General features: G+C 38.8%; 1 protein-coding gene across 7 annotated transcripts in view; it reads right to left on the reverse strand.

Moving 5' to 3' along the window:
- Positions 1–749: 749 nt before the first annotated feature.
- Positions 750–23106, reverse strand: part of ERBIN (erbb2 interacting protein) — a 220635-nt gene continuing 198278 nt past the window's right edge. For 4 of the 7 annotated variants that reach the window (XM_067568851.1, XM_067568848.1, XM_067568850.1 and 1 more), the window contains 6 exons: positions 22322–22465; positions 21356–21487; positions 18824–19033; positions 15019–15111; positions 13270–13344; positions 3073–4746 (listed from right to left, as the gene is read on the reverse strand). In XM_067568851.1, the coding sequence (XP_067424952.1) occupies positions 4639–4746; positions 13270–13344; positions 15019–15111; positions 18824–19033; positions 21356–21487; positions 22322–22465 (762 nt within the window). In that variant the 3' untranslated portion in view covers positions 3073–4638. Of the gene's footprint in view, positions 1082–3072; positions 4747–13269; positions 13345–15018; positions 15112–18823; positions 19034–21355; positions 21488–22321; positions 22466–23106 lie in introns of those variants that run through there. The other 3 variants (XR_010923878.1, XR_010923879.1, XM_067568852.1) reach the window with 3 other exon arrangements.

Raw genomic sequence — 23106 nt, forward strand, 5'->3', positions numbered from 1 at the left:
AAGCTCTTGGGAGCAGGGACTGTCTCATACTGCGTCCCTACTGTGCCTAGTACAGGAAAGCCCTGATCACAGTGGGTGCCTCCAGGTGCTACTGTAATACAAATATAATAGTACTGACCTTTTTTTAGGACTTGGAGGTCACCTGATGACATATTGGAAGCTAAATTTAACTCCCAGCCAATAGAAAACTGCATGACAAGAATTCACTTGCTTCTGGAGACAGATCCTCCAATCTGGGAAGGACAACATAGCCACAGATGGGGCCATCACACAGATGCCAAGAAAGCCAAGCTAAACAGAAGTGAAGGATTTGAAAAGGTGCTGAAGAAAAGGTAAGCAAGCTGCTGAGTAACTAGAGCAAACCAGGAGATCAGAGTCTTAGTCTTAGCTGCACAGGAATTGCAGCAGCTCCCACAAAGCCCTATGAAAAAGAAAGTGATAGATAAAAGTCTTAAAATCTGTTCCTTGAAAGGCAGAAAAGGAAGGCAGCCACTAGCCAAAAAGAAACAATAGCCAAGACACATGGGGGCATGCGTGAGAAGAGAAATTCCCCCAGGACAACTGTTTTGTCAGAGAGGAACAGAGTACAGTTGCAGAGGAGTAAGAGGGTCTGAAGTATCTATTAGGGTATCATGATTAGAGACTGCCAAAAATCAAAACCAACTACTCTGGAATAGGAGACAGGACAACCCCACAGTAAGCTATTTGGATTGATGCAAGACCCATGTATGAGAAAAAAATTGCTTAAACATGGTTTTATTTCAACCTTAATTACATTATTATTTTATTGCCAGATGGCATCCAAGAATATCAAATAAAAATAGATAAGCCAGTGTTTCCCTTCTTCTGAGAAATGGTGAGCCCCAGCTTTCTGTCTTCCCTGGCCTTTCAGGCCAGTACTTCCAAATCAGACAGCTCCCCAGAAAATCCTCTCTCTCACTCTGCTGTCTGACCTCATCCACCATCTTGGCTGTTGAAGCTTGAGTAGTCAGATCTGAGGCATCCCATACATTAGTGATATGAGCCATTGATTATCCATGTTCTGGGATTCCTGTAGATTCCCTAGCAATATAAAATAAACCTAAGTGGAAACAAGACATTTTTCTAACTGCATTTTAAAAAAGTATTAAAGCCTCAAACTGTAATTCAAAATACAGCGTTTTTCCTGTTGGTTTCAATGTAGAGCAAGTTTGTCTTAATTACTCTTAGTTTCTGTCTGTTAAAGGGAAACAGCAACCTCAGTGGAACAACAATGGACATAGCCACAGTTATAGCAAAATTGGAACTACACATAGTAATAGTATTTTTTTTGTACAAATATCTATGAAGCATTTAAGTGTCCTCACACATTCTGACCCAGTCCTGCAATAAGATCCACTAAGGCAGACCTCTAAGCACTCACACAGAGTCCCAGTGGGCACAAGAGAGTCTGCACTAATAAATTTTGATTAAGGATTGAGGTCTGTATTATGCAAATAATATAAAACTATAGAAAAAATATATTCTGGAGAACTTTCTAAAAATAAGTCAATTACACACAGCTTTAAAGAGCATTAGTTTATTATCTATTATCCGTGTGTTACCTCAGAAACAATCTAATTATATACAAAAATTTGGAATGTTGAATAAATGCTGATCAATAAAAACATTTCATAGCGGCTCACAAGGAAATAATTCTAAAAAAAGGAGTACAGCAAATCAATCATAAAAGCTTGATTCTGTGTGTTGCTTATTGCTGTTCGTGTTCATTGAATGCTTTCAAGTATATACACATTTTTAAACTCCAGTCCAAAATAGGAAGTCAGAAAAATATTTACATAATAAATACGTGTGAAATTTCATTATCATTTGAACTGATTCTTTAATGAATTGTTGTGATGAGAAAGTACATTGAGTTGATTCAAACTTTATTAATTCCACACTTATGCTGCTGATGAATTTGATTCTTTTGTTTGAAAGTATAGGTTAAATAACTGATATGGTTCTCCTCCTCCTATATTTTGGATGGATTAATTAAACAGATCTCTCCCTTTTCACTTGACAAAAAACATCTAGACTGATTTTTTTTTAAACCCTCAACAATTTTTAACATATTTAAAAAAAAAAACCTCCAATATTTTCTTTGTAAAATCAATACCAGCAATATTTTATTTCATGGTTAATTTGCTAATTTCTTGAAGACAGACTTTGGCCAAGTATTTCCACAGAAAGTACTAAACTCCTACATTTATACTAAAGTCACACAAATGTTTTTTGGCAACAGAATTTTTCTGTGAAACACAAACTGACAAATTAAATTAATTGACACAACATAGAAGTTTTAAACTAACATTAAACCAAAATATTACAGCATTTGCAACAGTATAACCCCTCAGTGATCTACTTAAGCCTACTGTATAATGTATACAACGTTAAAATAAGTCAGAGATCAGTAAAGAATCAGTTCTGGTTTTTGGACTTTTCCCTACACAAAGTTACAGTTTATGTATTAGGTCAAGTTAAATTAGGATTTATCTGTATGCATTCCCTTTAAAAGGCAGAGTGTGATTAAAAATAGTATGATTAAAAGCAATGAAGATGTGATGTGATCGTTTTGCATTGTCAATAAAAAAATAGAGAAATTAAAAAAGGTCTTAGAAAAAAGGAACACTGAAGCCTGCTATTACATAGCTACGCTTTTTGTTCTTTTCTGTAAAGATTAACAGCACACAGAAAATAAGTGAATTTTATCAAAATATAGCACACTTGTGCTAATATTAAAATCAATTCCTATGTAAATATTACTGAAAATCAACTTAAAAATTATAATATACAAAGAGTTGTTAAAGGGTTTCAGTTAAAATGATTAGAACTATACACAATACAAGAAGCAATAGATAACAGCTTTGAAAGAAGTGCAATAATATTGGAGTTCACGTATTTAAAAAGTACTGCCTGTTTATTTCAGCTAGCTATGTATAATTCCTATCTGTTCCAGCTCATTTTTCCAAAAATGAAAGTGGGGCTGGTGTTTTTGCTAGCTTTATTAAAAACATTTTATTACATATGGGTTGAAAAAACAATTCCTACCAGTTTAAAACTACCAACTTATATTTATTAATTAAAAATGAATTGCAACAAATGAATATTGCTTCAATGAGAGGCTAATAATTAGCCCTGATTAAAAACAGTTATTGGTCTTTTATGGCACTTTTTCCTGGTCCATAACAACCATGTATTAATTACCACTGCAGATTATGCAATCTCTACTCAATTACATAGGAGAAAAAAAGAGAAAATAAAGTTAATGTTTCTGTCAAACAAAATTAATGAAAGTATAATCAAATATTTTATACAATGAGGAACAAAGGCAGCCTGTGGTAAATCACTATTACATTAATATAGTTAGAAACCCTTTAATGACTCTGAAGTGTCTAGTTCACATTTAATGTTACCTGTAGGAACAGCCCTTTAAGAAATATCATTACAAACTGGTGGGTTCCGAGTACCCCATCCCTTTGCTCTACATTTACCCACAGCAATTCTCCATCACTGATCAACAGTTTCACAAACTTGCTTTGGTTACCTAGCTCCATGCGTATTGTTGCCTTTTAGTTTAACAAGGCAATGCAAGGCCAAACAAAAATCAAGATGACTTTCCTAACCTTCTTTCCTAACCCATTTACTGTGTGTGTGTGTTTTACAGGCAACACAATCTTAAAAACTGGCCATTTGAGTTTCATTTAAAAAAAAAATCTATAAATAAGTTTAAAATGGAGTACTTATTATAAAGAAGATAGAAGCATTACCATTTGCACAAAACCAGGCATTTCCACAGCAGAGAAAAATCTCTGGGCACATCTCCACTGTACAGTTAAAGAAATTGTGTATGCAACTAAAATAACCGAACTCAAATCACACATAGCAAATGGACAGTCAGTGATAAGAACAAATCCTGAAGAGCTCACAAAAATGTAATTATAGTCTTTCTAAAGAAGACATTACGCTTTTATTGCATTATTCTATTGGTAGACGTACACTCCCAGACTAACCAAATGTTTCCTTCTTTCTTGATTCCAGACATTGATAGCAAATAGTTGTTTACTAGGCCTTTAAATTAACCCAATCAGCACCAACTTCCATCTACCCATTCATCTATACAATGTGCACATAGCAAAGCCAACATTTCAAATCTCCTGCCCATATCTACAGAAGTGGTTTCAGCATAACACATTAATACCCAGTGAATAAAAATAAAGGCAACAAACAGCTACAGAACAGACAGCCCTGCCATCTGTCCACTGGCTACAACTGAGGCTTCTCACAGCCTTGCACAAAGTTTAGTGATGTGTATGAATTATCAAAAAATAAACCTACCTTCTGTACAAAAACACAGGTTTGTTCTTGGAGGAGTGATCCTTGATTGCTATAATGCTTAAAAATGTAACCAGGGTTATTCACCATATGCATGTCAAAAATGGTTTCCTGTATGTTCTATACAGTGGTTCTTTCCCTATAACCACAAGTTCAATATTTCATTACTGTACAAATTTTCATAATTTTTTCAAGTTCCTTTCATATATAAAAATAATCAAAATATTCAGTTTCCCACAAGTCCTTTGATGAATCTTGCTGGCTTTTTTCCCTTGTCCACAGTATTTATGAAGAAAGCTCTCGCACAATAATGAGTTCCACTGTGTTCTGAAAAGTCTTTAGCAAAGACACTGCTTGTCCATGATCAATATTGATGAAGCTGTATCCATTAGCCTAAGAAGGAAATTATATTTTATTAACAACATCCCCATGACAGGTTATTTGTAATTTAATGAGTATTAACTAACAGCAAGTTGTCTTTAATTTTAGCAAGACAACTATGCATTTCACCTTATTAGATTGTTGATGGTCTAGCAGAAAAATGCTGTATTGTAAGATAGGGAACTGAAATGATCTGCATGTTTAAGCATTTGTGGAAGAATTTTGCCCCAAAGATTGGAGATGAGGACACATTTGCAGCTATCCAAAATGGAGGAATCAGAACTGAAAAAGCATATAAATCCCATCTCTATTTGACTTAACTTAGTTTGACTGCACTAGACAAAACTAATCAATGGAACACAGTGCCCTCTCCCCCAAAGAAAAAATGAGTATAGTATATATTGTGTACTGAGTATAGTGAATATATTGTGCACCACAGTTTGGCATCTAGAAATGTGATGTGTGATGGATTGTCAAGGCTGACTTATTTTTAAAGAAGGAGAGGAAGGATTTTATACCCACTGTACAACTCTGATACTCAAGATTCTAGTTATTTTTAAACAAGAGTACAGTCCATATACATTTTTCAGGCAGGCAAATTAGGTCTTATCTCCACCCCCAGAGCTCTGAGTTTTCTGCAATCCTTCAGTTTTCTGAAATCCACTTCTTTGGGATTTGTCTTTTATTTCCAGCAAATACATTTTTTCCTGGGGAATCCTCCGCTATTATTCTGTGGGTTCTGCCCTCTCAACAAATCCAGTAGCAAACTCCTTGTTCAAAGCTAGGACGACTCTCGGTCCTCATCAGTATAGCAGCAGTGTTCACAAAATGAGAGAGAGAGAACAGATCACCTCTCAGTAATATCAAAATCATGCAAGCAAGCAATTCTATAAAGACATACCCAGCCATCTGCAAATCTATTACCTGCACCTCCATTTTCTTCTACCACATTGCTAATTATTAATAATGAAGTAGTGAATTGTCTAATAAAAGAGGGATTTCATCATGATGTCACCCAAAAAAGAAGATCACCAAAGACAGGTAGTATTTAGAACATCATGCTAGACAGCTTCAGAAAGCAATGTTACTATGTTACTGGCATAAAAAAGCCATTAAAAAAGGAGATTTAAAACCAATTTTTGACTGCTTCTCTGTCTAGTCTTACTTATACCTAGAATTTAGCTTAATCTTTGATTAAAGTTAACAGTCCAAACAGATTTGTATGTTTGAGCTGAACAAGCCTTGCTGTTTCTTACTACCACAGCCAAATAAGGAGAATTGTGCAGCATTCAAGATGCGTGGACTGTGGTAGAGTACGGGACTGGCAGGAATTAGAAAATTAAATGTAAGTCATATAAATGAGGTGCATAGCAGCTATATTGTCTTTAAAATATTATGCAAAATCCCACTCTTGCAATAACTCCTTAGGTGAGTGTGGTCTGCAGGAAGACTGCCATTGTGAAGAGCAGAAGCAAGGTAACTGCTCATAAGCCAAGAACTACAGGACCTGTTCCAGACCTTAACCTTCCTACTGATATCCAAAGCACATACAAACCTATGCAGCCACCAGTCAGGCCTAAGTTTTACATTATGACACGTATGTTTAGTGCACGTTTTCCTCAGAAAGCAAGAACATTCTGAGACCATCCTTTGTATCCAGACCAGGGCTAAAGACATCCAAACACAGAGATGCTCATGTGCTTTAGAAACACAGACTGTAAGTGTACAAAGGTGCAATAATCAGATTTGAGTACAACCACAGATTTTCTCTTTAGCAGCTTCAGGGAAGCTTCACTCAGACACAAAAACACAAAAGCTGTGTAACTGGCACTGTAGCAGCTCCGGACAGATTTTCCACTCTGCCACTGCCAGATACTGCTTTACACTTCACATGAGAAAAAAGGGATCATGATGAATAGCAAAAACCTATCACAGAGTAAAATATGGCCTACTAGTTCTGAAAAATGAGAAAAGAGAAGGTTACTCACCTTGTGCAGTAACGGAGGTTCTTTGAGATGTGTCCCCCTGTGGGTGCTCAACTCTAGGTGTTGGCACGTCATTGATCAGAGATTTCTGCTAGCAGTACTTATCCGGGTCGCGCATGCGTCATCCCTGTCTCGCAGCGCCGTTGGCGCCCTTTTTGGCGCATGCGCCCTGACTCCCCCCTATTCCTTCTCTACCATGGAGCCATGAATTTAGACTCCAAAATATAGGGGATGAGGGTGGGTAGTGGAGCACTCACGGGGGGACACATCTCAAAGAACCTCAGTTACTGCACAAAGTAACCTCTTCTTTGAGTGTGTTCCTGTGGGTGCTCCACTCTAAGTGACTCTCGAGCAGTACCCTTAATTGGCAGAAGGGACTTCAGAGTCAGTAGGTTGTATAGAGGAGAGTAGTGATAGTCCTACTGATGCATCAGATCTGGATGCTTGGCCAATTGTATAGTGTTTCGTGAAAGTATAGGCAGAGGCCCAGGTAGCTGCTCTACATATTTCTAAGATTGGTATATTATTTAAGAAAGCTGTGGACGTAGAGACCGATCTGGTGGAATTGTTTTGATGCCTTGTAATGCTGATGCACTTGTGTGTGTGTGTAACATGTATGGATGCAACCTAAAATCCACTTTGAGAGTCTTTGTGTGGATATGGCTTTACCTGTGGATTGGTCTGTGATTGATACAAAAAGTTTGAGGGATTTTCTAAATGGTTTTATTCCTTCCAAGTAGGAAGCAATTGCTCGTCTTATATCCAACTTGTGCAAGATCGCATCCTGTGTATTGTTGTGGGGTTTTGGGCAGAACATAGCTAGGTGAATCAGTTGGTTTAAATGAAATGCTGATACGATATTGGGGAGGAAATTTCAGTGGGGCCTGAGCGTAACCTGGTCCTTATAGAAGATTCTGTATGGTGGGTGGGCCATGAGTGTTCCGAGTTCGCCTATACGGCAAGCCATTGTGATGGCCTCTAGAAATTATACCTTCATTGACATATGTATTAGTGAACACATTGCTGAAGGCTCAAATGGTGTTTAACAATGGTCCTTAAGACTAGGTTAAGTCCCATTGTGGGAGCTCATATCTCTGGGTGTACGTTCTGAATACCAGTCACGAAACATTTCACCGTTGGATGTGTAAAAAGCGTCTTATTGTCAATCTGGCTGTGGAAGGTGGTGATGGCGGCTAGATGGACTTTAAGTGAGCTAATAGATAAACCTGATTCTTTTAGGTTTAGGAGGTAATCCAGTATGGCTGGAATCAGTGCCATCGTGGCAGATGCATGTTTCTGTTTGCATCATGAGGCGAACCTGCACCATTTCTGAAGGTAAGCTGTCCTCATAGCGGGTTTTCTATTGTTAAATAATATTTGTTTCACTTGTTCTGAGCATTTCAGCTCTCCTTGCCGGAACCAATTAGGAGCCAGGCTGTTAGGTGAAGTTTGCTCAGGTCCGGATGGAGAATCTGTCAGTTGTCCTGAGACAGGAGATTCTTGCACAATGGAAGCACAATCGGTGTGCACACTGACATTTGCATTAAGTAAGTATACCATATTTGTCTGGGCCATGATGGTGCAATCATTATGACCCTGGCTCTGTCTGTGCATATTTTGTGGATGGTTCTGGGTATCAGCGGGATGGGTGGAAATGCGTAAAGGAGATCTATTGTCCAGTCGATGAGGAATGTGTCCCCCATTGATCCTGTTCCCAACCCTGCTCGTGAACAGAAGTGAGGACATTTGCAATTCTGTGCTGTAGCTAAGAGGTCAATGGTAGGGTGACCCCATTATTGGAAAATATTTTGCAGCATCCCACTGTTCAACTCCCATTTGTGATTGTGAGTGAAGTGTCTGCTGAGGAAATCTGCAATGGTTTTATGACTCCTAGGTAAGTATGTGGCTGATATTTCGATGTTGTAACAGATGCACCAGTTCCAGAGCTTTATTGCTTCTGCGCACAGGGAGTTGGATCTTGCTCCTTCTTGTCAATTGATATAAAACATGCATGCGACGTGGTCTGTCATTTTTATCCTTTTGCCTGCTGTAAGTGGTAGAAAGTGGATACATGCATTGCGAACTGCACATAGCTCTAACAGGTTTATGTGTAAATTTATTTCTTTTTCGACCACCTTCCTGTACAGTGTGTTTCTGTAGGTACACTCCCCAATCTATTAGGGATGCCTCTGTGTAATCGTGATTGAGGGTGTTTCCTGTGTGAACGGGATCCCTGTGATCATGTTGTCGGATTGAGTTCACCATCTGAGTGATTGTTTGACTCTGTTTGGCATCACCAATGTTTTGTTTAGTGAGTGCTTGTGTGGCCTGTAAACTGTTGACAGCCATAGCTATAGGTCACGCATGTGTAATCATGCATGCTACACTGTGAAGGTGGTGGCCACCATATGTCCCAGCATTTGTAGACATTTGCATGCATTCATGGTCGGGCTTTTCCTTATTATGGATTCCAGATTTACTATGGTAGCAAACCTGGCATTTGGTGGTGACGCCCTGTCTGTTCGTGATCCAGGTGAGCGCCTCTGAATTCTAGTTGCTGTACGGGATCGAAAGTGGACTTTTTGTTATTTATCATCCGTCCCAGCTGTTGAAAAAGTGACCTTGTTTGTCAAACGGCTTGAATGGCTTGCAGATGACTGTGCACCTTTATCAAGCAGTTGTCCAGGTAGGGAAATATTGTGATCTTTTCCCTGCTACTACTGCCAGCATTTTGGAAAAAATCCTCGGTGCAGTAGAAAGGCCAAAGGTAATACCGTTTATTGGTAGTGATTAGTTCCCAATGTGAATCTCAAGAATCTTCTGTGTGCTGGGTCGATAGTGACGTGAAACTATGCATCTTGAAGGCCGAGGACTGCAAACCAGTCCCCCTGTTCCAGTGCCAATATTATCATAGACAGTGTGACCAACCTGAGCTTTTGTATATTTACAAACTTGTTCAGTCTTCTGAGGTCTAAGATAGAGCTCCATCCTCCAGTTTTCTTTTGGGTTAAGAAGTAGTGGGAGTAGAATCCTCTTCCTCTGTGTTGATGAGGGATGTCAGGGGCGCAAGTCAGTATTTGAACAGAGTGGTTGTAGCAGTCATTGGCACTGCATGGTGAGGGAGATTGTGCAGGCACTCGACCAAGATTCAAAATTGTGGTTTGGAGAGTGCCGATTGAGATATCAATGGTTATTGGTTCGACTATCGATGTTTTTGGGGTCTCTGTCTAGTGCGTGACTGTTCGTATCGCCTGTGCTGTTGGTATTGTTGGTATCTTTGAGGGTCAGGTTGATATCTATATTGTTTCCTCCTCATCACAGGTTTATATACGCCAAGGGTGCACAGCGTGGCTCGCAAATCCTTCATTGTATGCATGACTTCATCCGTTTTCTCCATGAAGAGCTTCGCCTTGCCGAATGGGAGATCTTCTATGGTGGATTGCGACTGTCTAGGTAAAACAGTGGAGTGGAACCCTAAAGTCCTGCATGTAACCACGGCAGTTGCTACTGTTCTGGTGGTAGCATCAGTGACATCGAGAGGCTTGCAACGCAGTTCTCACGACAAGTTGCTCCTCATTTATAAGAGATTGGAATTGTTCTTTTTTGTTGTCAGGATGGTTGTTAATAAATTCAGAGATCTTTGTATAATTGTTGTGGTTGTAGTTGGATAAGAGCACTACATAATTAGCTACTCATAGCTGTAAAGTTGCTGATGTATAAACCTTTCTGCTGAATAATCTTTTCCCATCCTCATGCGGAGTTGATTTGTACTGCTGCTGCTTACCCCTCTGGTCTGCTTCCTCAATGACTAGGGACTTTGGTGGCAGGTAGGTAAAGAGAAACTTAGCGGGAACATAGTATTTCTTGTCCACCCTTTTGCAGGTTGGGGGGGATGGTGGCTGGTGTTTGCCACATATTATTGGCTGGTTCCATGAACACATCTATAGGAAGAGCAATTTTTGATGAGGCTTAAGTATGGAGGATCTTCAGTAGTTTGTGTTGTGTTTCTGCAACCTCCTGGAGTGGGATTTCTAGATCGTCCACCACTCTTTTAAACATTTCTTGAAACTGCTTAAAGTCATCTGTAGTAGTAGGAGGCGGAGGGATTATAACCTCCTTTGGTGAGGAGGATGAGCTGTGTGCAGGTGGCATTGTCTCCTGATCTATGCTTTCCTCCCTTTCTTCTGCAGGTTCAGGAGGTTCGGTGCCGGTTGTGACAGACCTTGTGGGTGATCTGGGTCTTTTTCTATGGGGATTTGGGGGTCTACTATAAGATCTGGTATAGTTAGACCAGTTATCCCAACCTGGCCACTGCATGTAGTAGGGGATTGGTGGTCCAAACCATGGCTGTGTGGGGCGTCTGGGTTGTGACCTAAGTCTGGCTGTCTATGTGCTAGGTCTAGTGGGAGAAGAGTGTTTGGAGGAGAATACCCCTCCTTCGCCACTGTTGCTGGAAAATGGAATTCGAGAGATGGCTTCATCGTGAGTGAACTGTACTGGGGAGGTATCCGTGACATATAGTGGTGACTTAGGTGAGGATGTTAACAGTATATCTTCTTGTTTGTGGTGATGCCGTTTCTCTGTATGTTTTCACAGTGGTGTCGATGTCGGTACCACTGTCAGGGCTGGCTCTGCACTTGAAATAGGTGCTGAGGTGTAGATGGGTGTTGGTGTGGTTGTCGGTGCCATCGGTGCTGTAGTTGTTGTCGGTGCCATTGTCAGTGTCTCAGTCAGTGTTGGCACCACTAAGCATGTTGGTGCCACATTTGGTGTCATGCACGCTCTCAGTGCTGATGTCAACATTGGGGCGGTTACTGCCATTTTAATCTGCGGTTAATGAGCCGTTAATTTTGCCAGTGCCATATCGGAAGAGGGCTGTTTACTTTTGCCTCTCAACTCCGCACCGGAACATTGAGTGTCCTTCAGTGTCAAGACATTGACTATACCAGAGGAACCAATAGCCACGTTGGTAACAGGTCTTGTACCCGCTTTGACTGGTGACCACCTTCTCTTGGCCAGCTCAGTTCCAAGCAGGGTTGAATGGCTTTTTTTTTGTAGATTTTTCCCTCTGACAAAGTATTACCTTGTCCAGGATCAGAGGAGGATGTAAGTGACTTCTCCATAGGGATAAGTTTCAGCTGGAGAGTGGTCTCATTTGGCTCTGGCTTTTAAGTTCTTATAGTGGACACATTTTTGTGTTGTGTCGCCCTCACTCAAGCACCTGACACATTGTGAGAGTCCATCAGATGCTGGGATCATGTCTCTACATGAGGTGCATCTTTTGAAACGCGGTGAACCTGGCATGATGCAGTTCCCAAAGGGGAACAAAATGAAATCTAACTTACTTCTATGAGGAAGAGAGAGAGAGGAAAAATATAATTAAAATATTTTGTTTGTTTTTTGGGGGGGTTACAGAGAAGGTAAGTACTCCAAAAAAAAAAAAAAAAAAAAAAAAAAAAAAAAGGGGAAAGCTGACTAAAACCAATGCTATAACTAACTAGTAGGTAACTGTCTGATGAGTAGTCTGACGAGTTGTGGGCGCCGTCTTGGATCACAGATGTTTGAGAAGGAACTGAGGGTGTTGGGGCGTGCGTGTTGAAAAGGGTGCCGATGGCATTGCGCCATCTCCATCTTGCATGTGCAACCCGGGCAAACGCTTCTGGCAAAAATCTCCAATCAAGGACGCGAGGACACGCCAACACCTAGAGTGAAGCACCCACAGGGACACTACTCGAAGAAGGACCTATAATTATCGCTTCAGCACATAAATCATATATTTCCTCGACTCTTTTTCAGCCAAGGATTCCTTTATAAAAACCAAACCACCCTGTAGCCAGCAAAACAATAAAAGGAAAATGGAACTACTAAAATACCATACAAATGTCAAGAATAACTATCCATTCTAACAGAAGGCTACTCTGTGCACATATTTGATTTTACAGTATAAAGAACAGTAATTCACTTATCCCCCAAGTGTCTTAATCAACAGTTATGTATGTCTGCAAACAAACACACACATCCCAAAACCCAACTGTATAAATAATAACTATGAAGTTCTCTGCACTGATAGTAGAAGTATCCTTTAAGTACCCTTTAAGATCCAAAGCCAGTTGTGTTTCCCAGCACTAATGGGAGGAACCAGTTTGCACAGAACTATTTAAGTCCAGTCAAAGGCAGGCAATCATTTAGCAGGAGCTGCTCAATGTCAAGTCCATGTTTATATTCTGGGTGGCTTTATGTTATGTTAGGTAGTTGATAGGCAACATAAAAGTGCTTTTACTTTTGAAAGTTGTTTGTTTTTAGGCTGCATTATAATCATGGTGCTAATATATCTGAAAAATATTCAAATGTAACAGAGTCTAACTGGTTTTCTAACACTTCTTTTGGAAGAGATTCATAAAACTATGTGAAGAATTTAAGTACTAAGCTTGAATGTAGTTTTCCACTACTAGCCATAAAAAAAGAAAGACACTGACTGAGAACAAACATGCAAACAAGGACTATGTACATTAAACAGAACTATTTAACTGATTTATAACAACTATAGTACCTGAATTATTTTATCTCCAGGCTGCAACAGTTTAGATGCAGGTCCTTCAGGCTGAACCCTGGTTACAAATATACCCTGTAAAAACAAATAGGAGGAAAAAAAGAATTTTGACTCATCTTATTCCATAGATATTGAAGCAACTTCAAACCATTGTAACTTAAGACATTCTTTGATTTTTTCATACCAAACAGAAGAGAATGTGAAATACTGAAATTAATAGGTTTATTATCTTTTATGATTACAATCTTTTCAGAAAATAAAGACAGCAGAATTGCATTAATTGGAATAATGAAGGGAAAATTTTTCTCCATCTGAATTTTAAATTAACCTCTTTGTTTAAAATACCAGATGAATATTACGTGTCAAAATGTATTGGATGTAAAGACTGCAGGGCTAATCCTTTTCCCCTTATTTAAGAGACGTCATAATTTTAAACTTAGTAATTTACTGTTATCTTATCTTTAATGCTTGATGTTTATAACATCCTGCCATCCACCCAGTCTAGATTGTCCCCACCACTACTTTCATTACTGTCACATGGCCAAACTACTTTCATCCCTTGTTACCTCAATTTTTATAGCCTCCCTCCTGCACAAACTCCAGCTTTATTACAAGTCTCACCTTCCACTCTTCATTTCCCTCACTTTTGTAAGCCAGTCTCCCTCACAACTCTAAAGTAATCATGATCAACAACTTTAGCTTTTAATTGTTTAAAAGAAACCAAAGCCCAAGCTTAACAGAACATACTGTGTAAGAAGCATTCACAAGCAGCTAAATTATTTCTTGTGGCATTATAAGGTTAGTTTGTTAGGAAGATATGGGAAGAGGCACCTAGTTGTGAGAGACTGTGTAGCAGTTAGCTAACAGGCAAGGACTGAAGATAACTAAGGATTAAATCAGTGGAAGTGAGTTGTTAGGTTTGGAGCTAGGTAGTGAGTGAGTGGGCATGGGTTGGAGAGAAAACATAGAAAGGACTCCATAGGGGAAAGAGATGAAAGGAAAGGAATACCCTGTAACGGTCAGACAACATGATGCATTTCAAACACTACTTCAAATGACTTGCTCATATGTTTGCTTCCCTTCCCCCATCCCTTGCTTATTTTTTGTATACTTAGATTCTAAGGTCTATGAGGTATGGAATTTTCTAATATGCCTGTGAAGTGCTTAGCACACATTTAGGTGCTATAAAATAAAAGTAATAGACAATAGTACATTTGGATATTTTATAAATAATATTAATACTAATGCTAAGATTGCTACCACTAGTTGAAAAGAAAAAAGAAAAAATATGGTCATGGAGAGATTAATTCCATCTGTTGTATGGATGGGGAAGTGACACAACATTTATGGGGAAAAATACTGGAGATAACCTCTTTGTTCCAGTTTGGAAAGGCAGTGTTTGGGAAAGACAGAGCCTGAGTTCTAATCCTACTTGTCACTGACTCCGTACCGGTAGGCAGGTCACCACCTTTCATCTTCAGTTTTGTCATTTAATAAATCTCTTAGTGCTTTGAAGATGACAAATACGATTCTAAATGTTTAGTATTATTTTGCTTTAAGTATAGTGGGTCTAGTTCCAATTTAAAAACCTCACAAGTGTGTATGAGATACTGCTTAGTGCACCAAGGATGTGATATATGCCAAGTCATTTACTATACTTTAAAGTGCCGCACGTAAAACAAACCTATTTTATGAGCAGTTTTAAAGGCAAAAAACATTTTAAACAGTGCATATATATGAAATACTCACATCATCATCAGGTCTGAATGGGTTTCCTCTACCGCCAACTCCTCCTGATATACTAAATCCTAGCTCTGGATCCTTTTCAATTCTCACTCGAATCTAACAAAAAGTAAAAAGAACTGCACCCAAAGTTCAGATCCACAGAAACAGACATACTATAAAATACTGAATCACTTGTATCATATTGTCTAAATACTATAATTGGAATCATGACCAAACAATAAAAAGACGTACACTGAAAACCGTTGGCTTCCATCTCAATATTTTTCCTCTTACCATTTTTAATATTAATACAAGAAAGTTTTGGATATGGTAACAGACATACAATATACCCACAAAATACCAACTAACAAAAATAGTGAACTTTACTCTCACAACTCTTATTAATATTCATATAGATGCTTTCATTGAATTAGTACTAAACAGCCTTCAAATTAACAAAAAACCAAAAACAGTCTAAGAGCCTACTCTGCAGTTCAAAAGAAATAATCATATCTCAAATATGATTGCTGGTAACAGCATGTTAAGACATAATACAGAACATAATAGACAAGTTTTATGGTGTATTAGTATAGTTTAACTAAACTATAGCGTACCTCCAGAGGCTGTAAATCTAGAATATGGTGGTATTATGCAAATTATTTAACACCCTAATTTGCACACCTGGCAAATAGGCATTACCTCATTTACATCAGCTTACTCCCTCTTTCTTCCTGGTACACCCCAATTGAACTCCCCCATAATTCCTCTTCCTTGGATTTCCCACAATTAATCCCATCTTTCCTCTCTCTTGCTGGCTCCCCTCGTTCCTACATACACCCATTTTTTCCAGTCCCCATAATTCATAGTAGGCATCACCTCTGTGGTCCCAATCCATTTTTGGTCATAAAAATATGACTAGAATAATAACTGCCTAACCACCATTTTATCCAAAATACTGCCTCGTGCTCTTGCCGCATCTTAACGGCTGTGGGCAGGTTGGGGCTATGCTCTAGGCAGAGGCTGTATGGTTCAAGTCTCAGAGGAGTCCTGGGAGTCTCTATGAGTTAGTGTCGTGGAGGACTGCTATAGGACACTAATTACAAAAACATGGTATACAGCACCTCCTCCACACAACTCTGCTTGCTTTCCCAGTAACAGCAGGAGATAGGAGCAGCTGATTGGAAAGAGGATCCAGAAATCAGGAGCCTTCCAGCCTATCTGGGAAATTTAGCTCTGAACTATATGTCTAGCATCTGATTTTCCTAGGGTATGGCTAGAGTAAGGAACTGCCTACTGAGGTATATTAAAAATTCTGCACCAAAAAATTAAGAAGTCTGCAAAATTCTACATTTTATTTGTCAAAATAACACAATATAATCATACCAGTTTTAATTATTTTGGTAATTTATTTCAAAATACCTGTCAGCAAGTACGTCTGTAACATTGCAGACAACAAAAAAGATTCAAGAAATGTTGTTTGACAAATAGATTCCTTACTAGATGCATTAATACATAACTGAGTAATAATTAGTTTAAACTACAATACACAAATGTATTTTGTGCACCCCTCAAAAGCAGTGCAGAGGTCCGGGGGAGCCAGGAGTTAAGAGAGGAGCTGAGGGAGCACGAAGTATTTGCTGGGAAGGAGTCTGGAAGTGAACCTGAAGGGTGTTTGGGTATACATGGGAGAAGTATGGAACAGGATTTTTTGGAGGGGGAGGGATTGTTAGGGAGTTGGGGAGCCTTCCCCATGCAGACCCTGGCTGACCCCTAGCCTCTCCCATTCAGTCAGGCACATCTGCTCCTGTCTCCGTGTATCCTTGCACTCCTACTCCCCTTTCAGCCAGCCTTATCTGCACATGTCCCCATGTGGCCCTGCACCCCCACTCAGCCAGTGGCACAGAATTCCTCCAGGAGTAAAAAAGTGTCTTGTATCTTAGTCTCACTGGTCTTCAGTGACTAAGAGTCTAAGCATGGAACCAATGATGTGGTTTATTCTCTACACTCTCCTATTATTCGTAGGGAGGGTAACATTGTTCCTCACACCTTGGTTATCTGGAGTTGTCAGCAACATTTATGTAATAACAGTGACGCAAATTCTTTCCCCTGATCACTGGAGATGAAGCTTGGTGGCTAAACTGCAACACTACTTATTTCATAAGTGCAGTCTTAACTGTCAGTCCTTTTATCCTTCAGTGGTTGTGCCATCACATACTTTGAGACAGTGTCATACACTAGAAGCAAGTCTACTTTCAGCTGGTGTTTCTGGTAATAGGCTTTTCAAGTAAATCTGGATGAACTCCCAGGGCTTTCTGGGTTGAGGCCTTTCCCCTAAAGGAGTTTTGCCTCTCCTTGCTAGTACTAGCTTTCCTTTCTTGACAGGCAAGTACCCAGTTTTTAACTTCTGCAGCTATGCCCAGCCAAAAAACCTGTCAGATACCTGGGATATGAAAAGGCACCGAGCAAGGTATCTTCTGCTTCATTATCATGAAGATACTTTAGTACTGTTCTCTGTAAGCTTGCTGGCAAGACAATCCTGTTACCCTTATACCGGCAAGTTGATACCAGATCAATAGATAATCTTTTCTGAACTATACTGAATCTCCCCAGGCTGGGTATCCTTTGATAGAGATATTGGTGCACCAAAAGTAATTCAGGAGCCTGACGCTTTTCTTGGCAGATGTCCTCACAAGACAAATCTGAATCTATTCTCACTGCCCTCACCTAGCTGAGTAAATCCACAAACACATTTTGCTTTCCAGGTTTATGGTAAACTGTGAATATATTTTTGGACAGTTTGTGATTCCATCTCCACAAGTGTCCTTCTGGGTTGTGCTTTGTAAGGAACCAATCCAGAGCACTATGGTTAGTGAACACTGTGAATTCTGTACTTATTAAATATTGACAAGAGGTCTTGAAGACCTCCACAATAGCCAGACCTCAGTTTTGTAGCCAAAAACTTCGTTGTCCTCTCCTATTTGCAACCTCCAAAAGCAACATCTCTGTGCTTACCGAACTCATCAATTTGTTCAAGTGGAAATCCAACAGCAATCTTTGAGGCATCACAGGTTCATGAGTGAGCATTACAATACAACTGCAGTTAAGACAACTGGGCAAATTCAAGACAACTGAATTAACAGCCCTTGTTTCAAAAGAGAGGGGGCTGGTGGAAAGATGATGGCCCTCCATGATTGGTCCACAGTCTGTGGCTCTGGAACTTACTTCCCCACCTTGGTCTGTCAGAACCCAAGTTTATTAATTTTCTGGGCTTGCTGCAAAACTCGTCTTTTTCTACCCCAGGCTTTTGCATTATTAAATGTCTTGGTTATTTTATTATCTGAATGAGTATTACTAGTCTAGATGATCTTGAATCAAACGTGTATTTTGTTTTTTTATTATTTTTGTATATTTTAATTATTGTATAAGCATGACGGGCCATGGATAATCACTTAGTTGAAGGGAGATGTAATTCAAGTCTCAGCAGAAATACACTAACTAAAATATTCAATTTCTGATAAAAGTATTTAACATGTTTATTTTTCTGTATAATATCCATCAGAAGAAAGGGAACAAACTGATCAAAATCAAACTGAATATATGATTTCAGGCAACCATTTTTCTTTTAAGAGTGGGATGACAAAATTCCAGTGAGCTACAGCTCTCTCTCACTGGAGTTAAATTCCTAAATAGTTTCTGTCATCACCCATTTAGTAGTACTAACAGTAAATACCGTCTTGCACTTATGGCTACCAATAGACAGAAATCATATATTCAAACACTTATTAAAAACCGTTCTTCTTGATTTTAATTAATGTAATTTTATCCTTACCTCTTGCTTTGCCGTCTCATGGCCTTGCCTGGCAGAACACTGAGGCTGGGCATAGGAAGGTTGGTGGGCAACTTTCAACATCAGATAATCAATTAATTGCTCTCTAGAGGGATGTCTTGCCACAGATGCTTGGGGAAGAGGATGATGAACTTGACTATAGTTTGTCTGAGGCCTGGGAGGCTGGCACATCTGCCCATTTGTCAAAGGTATCTAAATAAAACATGAATCATATTTAAACCATAACATTTTATAACAACAATCCTCACTATTTCTCATGCTTGACTGGTCATAGTGTTTTTGTGAGCATTACTAAACCTCGGTTTTAAACTACGTACCATTAAATTATATTTTCATTGTAATTATCCATACTAACTTACAAAGACAAGCATGAAAAGCAAAGTTAACTTTGAACTCTTATCGCCTAGAACAGGTGAGGCAGCTTCCTGTTCCTTTTTAACGCTTGTTTCACTGTAATTCATCTCAACCAGTGTTTTTTGGTGATACTTCTAATAGTATCACATTTGGTTTACATTGTTAAATTATACAGTATTTTATTTTTTATTCATATAATTTTTATATTAATTTCGTTCTGAATTATTCATACACAAGAAGTGTAATAATATTACACAGGCGTGAATGTTATGCCAAAATGGCAATGTGGGGTTAATATGTATTATTTTGTTTATTTACAGATCAAATTTGTACAGTTTACAAGTAAAAAGATGTTTTTTCCAATTGCCATCTACGAAAAATAAAAACTGGGAGACAAGTTAGATTCTTTCCTTCTTATGCATCAAACCTCTAATAAACGTTTATACAAGCCAAAATCTGCCATTACAATTGTACAACCCCACTGCCTTCAAGGGGTTTGCACAAATGTAGCTGGCTGGAAGTTAGTAAACCATTGATGATGCACAAGAAAGTATAGGATCCAGCTCACTTCCTTTTAGCTGTATTGACTCCTGAAGTCACGTCTAACAGGAATAGAAAGTTATTTTTGCCCATATTAAGTAGATCAACTCTGAACGCACAAGGAATAGGTGTATTGCATAAGGTGGTACTCGTGTTACTGTGAAGGAAGTGGGAGTTGTGTAATATTTTAATATGTCTCATGTTTGTTATTGTGATGTTTACTGTATGTATACAAGAGGTTAATTCAAGATGGGTTAGCTACAATAGGCAAAACAGGAAACAATGACCAGTACCTGACACAGTGCAAAAAACACAATTGCTTTGAGGGCTCTCTCTGATCTCCTGGTGAGCCACCAAAACTGCTTTAATTAGATACAGGAGGAAGAAAGAACTTGGCTTTACCTAAAAAGGTCCTACTTGAAGGTGGCAGGAAGGGGTTTTGAGCTAAGGTGAACCCAGACTACAGGGACTGTTGTCGTCTGTAATAAGATAGGTCTAACTAAGACCATAAGTGAGACAGATATGCAAGTAGACTTTTGACTGTGTTACAAACCCTTTTCTCTGTTTATGTTTTGTTCCTACTGGTAAGATTAAACAATGCTTTGTTTTGAAAAGGCTGTTTGAGTCACCGTATTATCCCCTTCAGATAGGAAGACTCACAGGTGCCAAACTCAACTGGTCCTGTAGAGGAATCACAGTTGGTACACAGACTGCTGTAGCTGGGAACCTAGTCTAAAAGTGAGAAACTCACAGGAGTCCACCCCAGGACAGGTTAAGGTAAGATGCCTAACACCTGAAGGTTCATTGCTCTGAGACCACTGAGAAGGATCCAAGGTGCAGCTAGCCCTGTAACAGTGACGGTTACATAATCATTTTTCAAAGTAAAACCCCATCTTAACATTTAAGTTTTTCAGACTGTAACTGAAGAGAGAACCTTGTAATTGACATCTAGGGGGAAAATAAGCTATTCAACTATTTTATAACATCTAACTACTTGATGTATTTTTTCTGTCAGTATAATTTAGGATAAGTATGCGGTTTAACTGATTTTTACAACTGTATTTTTTGTGATTTATTATCTATCTTTCAGAAGTGTTCTTAATCAAATTCCAAACTACACAAAATGAAGCCTTGTTTGTTGATCAAATACACTGGAAGTCACTGCAGTTCTAGGATGAGATCCTCATCCCCCTGCTCTGGTGCCTTTATGCAGCATAGAAGGGCCAAGAAGTTCAATATTTAGTTGGAGTGTGATTTCCACCATAAAGCTGCCCACAAAGGCTCCCTTCACAAGCCCTGTCTTAGGGAGTGTTCTGGAGGCAAGGTTGTAGGGGCATGTCAGAGTCAGGGCCACACACTTAGGAGATTCTGGGCAGCGCTTTGACCCATAGGGCAGCCCAGGGAAGCTGTCATAAAATAGGCTGATATCTTATTTCAAGAATGATCTTTTAAGGCCATAATATTTATCATTTCACCACGAATACTTGGGTGAAAATCAATTCCTGTTTTAGGTTTAAAAACAAAATTACCAATTCCAAGTGCTACCTACTGCACTGTGTTTCAAATATAAATTTCTGTGAAGGACAATATATCCATATATGGTATCATATAATTGATTACCTGGGCAGCTACTTTCTTCATGCTGTCTGGAGGAACATCTTTGAGACTAAGTGTACCAGATGAGTAGTTCTGCTGTCCTGAAATGAATACATCGTCTTGGCCTGGCTCTCCTGGGGTAGATGTCTGGGGATGCTTTAAACAGGATAGAAAAAATAGGCAAATATTTCTTCAAATTATCAAAATGACTCAATGTTTCTTAAAAGATTAGAATAAATCACTCAATTTATTGAATTTAGTTTTGCTTGTAAGGATGCTACTCATATCATCGGAGTTTGCATAGAGAACTTAATCCTATTAATCAAGACTGAGACCCTCATAAAATTTAACCCCAACTTTAAAAAAAAATTACAACTGTTGAAAGTGTTAGCATCACATAACAGGTGGTTCACAAGAAAGGTGAACAAATGTCCATGGTTACTATGCATGGATTTACAGGATTAATACAAGTCTTTTGTTGACTTAATTCTGCTAGATTAGTGTTGAGGCTTCCTTCATCTTTCTTGCCCACCTATGTATTAATATAGTTTGCTTGATTCCCTCTAAACATCTTTAAATATGGCTTACTTTACCAAATTTAAAAAAAGAAATGGATAAACTTCATCTCAGCTTTCTTTAGATCTGGGTCAAATTCAGAAACAAAGGATCATCATCTATAGTTCTGGCTACAGAGGAGGGCAAAACAGAAAATAATATGAGAGCTTCACAGCCATCTGCATGGGGAAGCCAATTAGAAAAACAATTTGTTTTGTAAGTTGTATCACCTTGTAAAGAGGATAGAGCATATGAACTCAAGGCAATTAACATGTTTGGGTTCAGTGCCTAGGAACTCGTCTTTAAACTATTTTTATAGTTATGACAGTACTTTCCACATATAAAGGAACAAAACTCTAATGATTGATTCAAGGACACATTTCAAGTTTCCTTTTCCCCCTTTATATAGTGCAATAGCCTACTGTAGGTACTCACACGAACAACGTGCACACCAGAACCTCTTCTGTCTGCAACACTCAAGGCAACACTACCCTGGCTGCCATGCAGATCCCTAGAGCTGCCATAGTGAAAGCTGCTAACTGCAGCATAATTGGAATTAAAGGACCTAGACAGCATGCTCTGAATAAAGAGGGGACAGATTTAACACAGAGATTAGTGCAGCATGCATAAAACACAGGACATGTTATATACAGACTTATACAGACGTATATTCCATATCATGCAAAAAATAAATACCATGCAATCGAATTAGCTGTGGCACCATGAAGTACAAAACTCAGTGACACTCCATTTACATTTATTTACAATAAATCAACATGCAACCTAACGCAGTACACATACAAAATTACATGTAAATAAGGCCACTCATGTTTGTGTTCAGGAAAACAATATAGATGTTTCACTCATCTAAATTGTCATACTTTATTTCCAACATATCATATAGATATGTTGGTGGAAAAGAAAAACTGACAGCCAAGATGCACTTGTGCTGAAATTATCTCATTCTCAGCAGAGCCATTGTCTCAACAATTGTCAAGATTACTTGTCCAACAACGATAATTTCCTCAGCCATAGAAATTTTGTTTTTAACAACACCACAACAGTAACAAAATAAATAACATGCAGTCTGACAAATTTATTGAGCAAAGACCTAACAGAGAATGTAAGTTCAAGAATACTTGGAAGGCTTTTTCTTTTTTTTTTAAACTACAGTACACCTTGTAACACTGACCTCTGGAGTATTGGCAATCGTTTCAGAA

This window comes from Emydura macquarii, unplaced genomic scaffold (assembly GCF_026122565.2).
Source record: "Emydura macquarii macquarii isolate MOO-44397 ecotype Brisbane River unplaced genomic scaffold, CSIRO-AGI_Emac_v2 contig_2897, whole genome shotgun sequence".
NCBI classification, from domain to species: domain Eukaryota; kingdom Metazoa; phylum Chordata; order Testudines; family Chelidae; genus Emydura; species Emydura macquarii.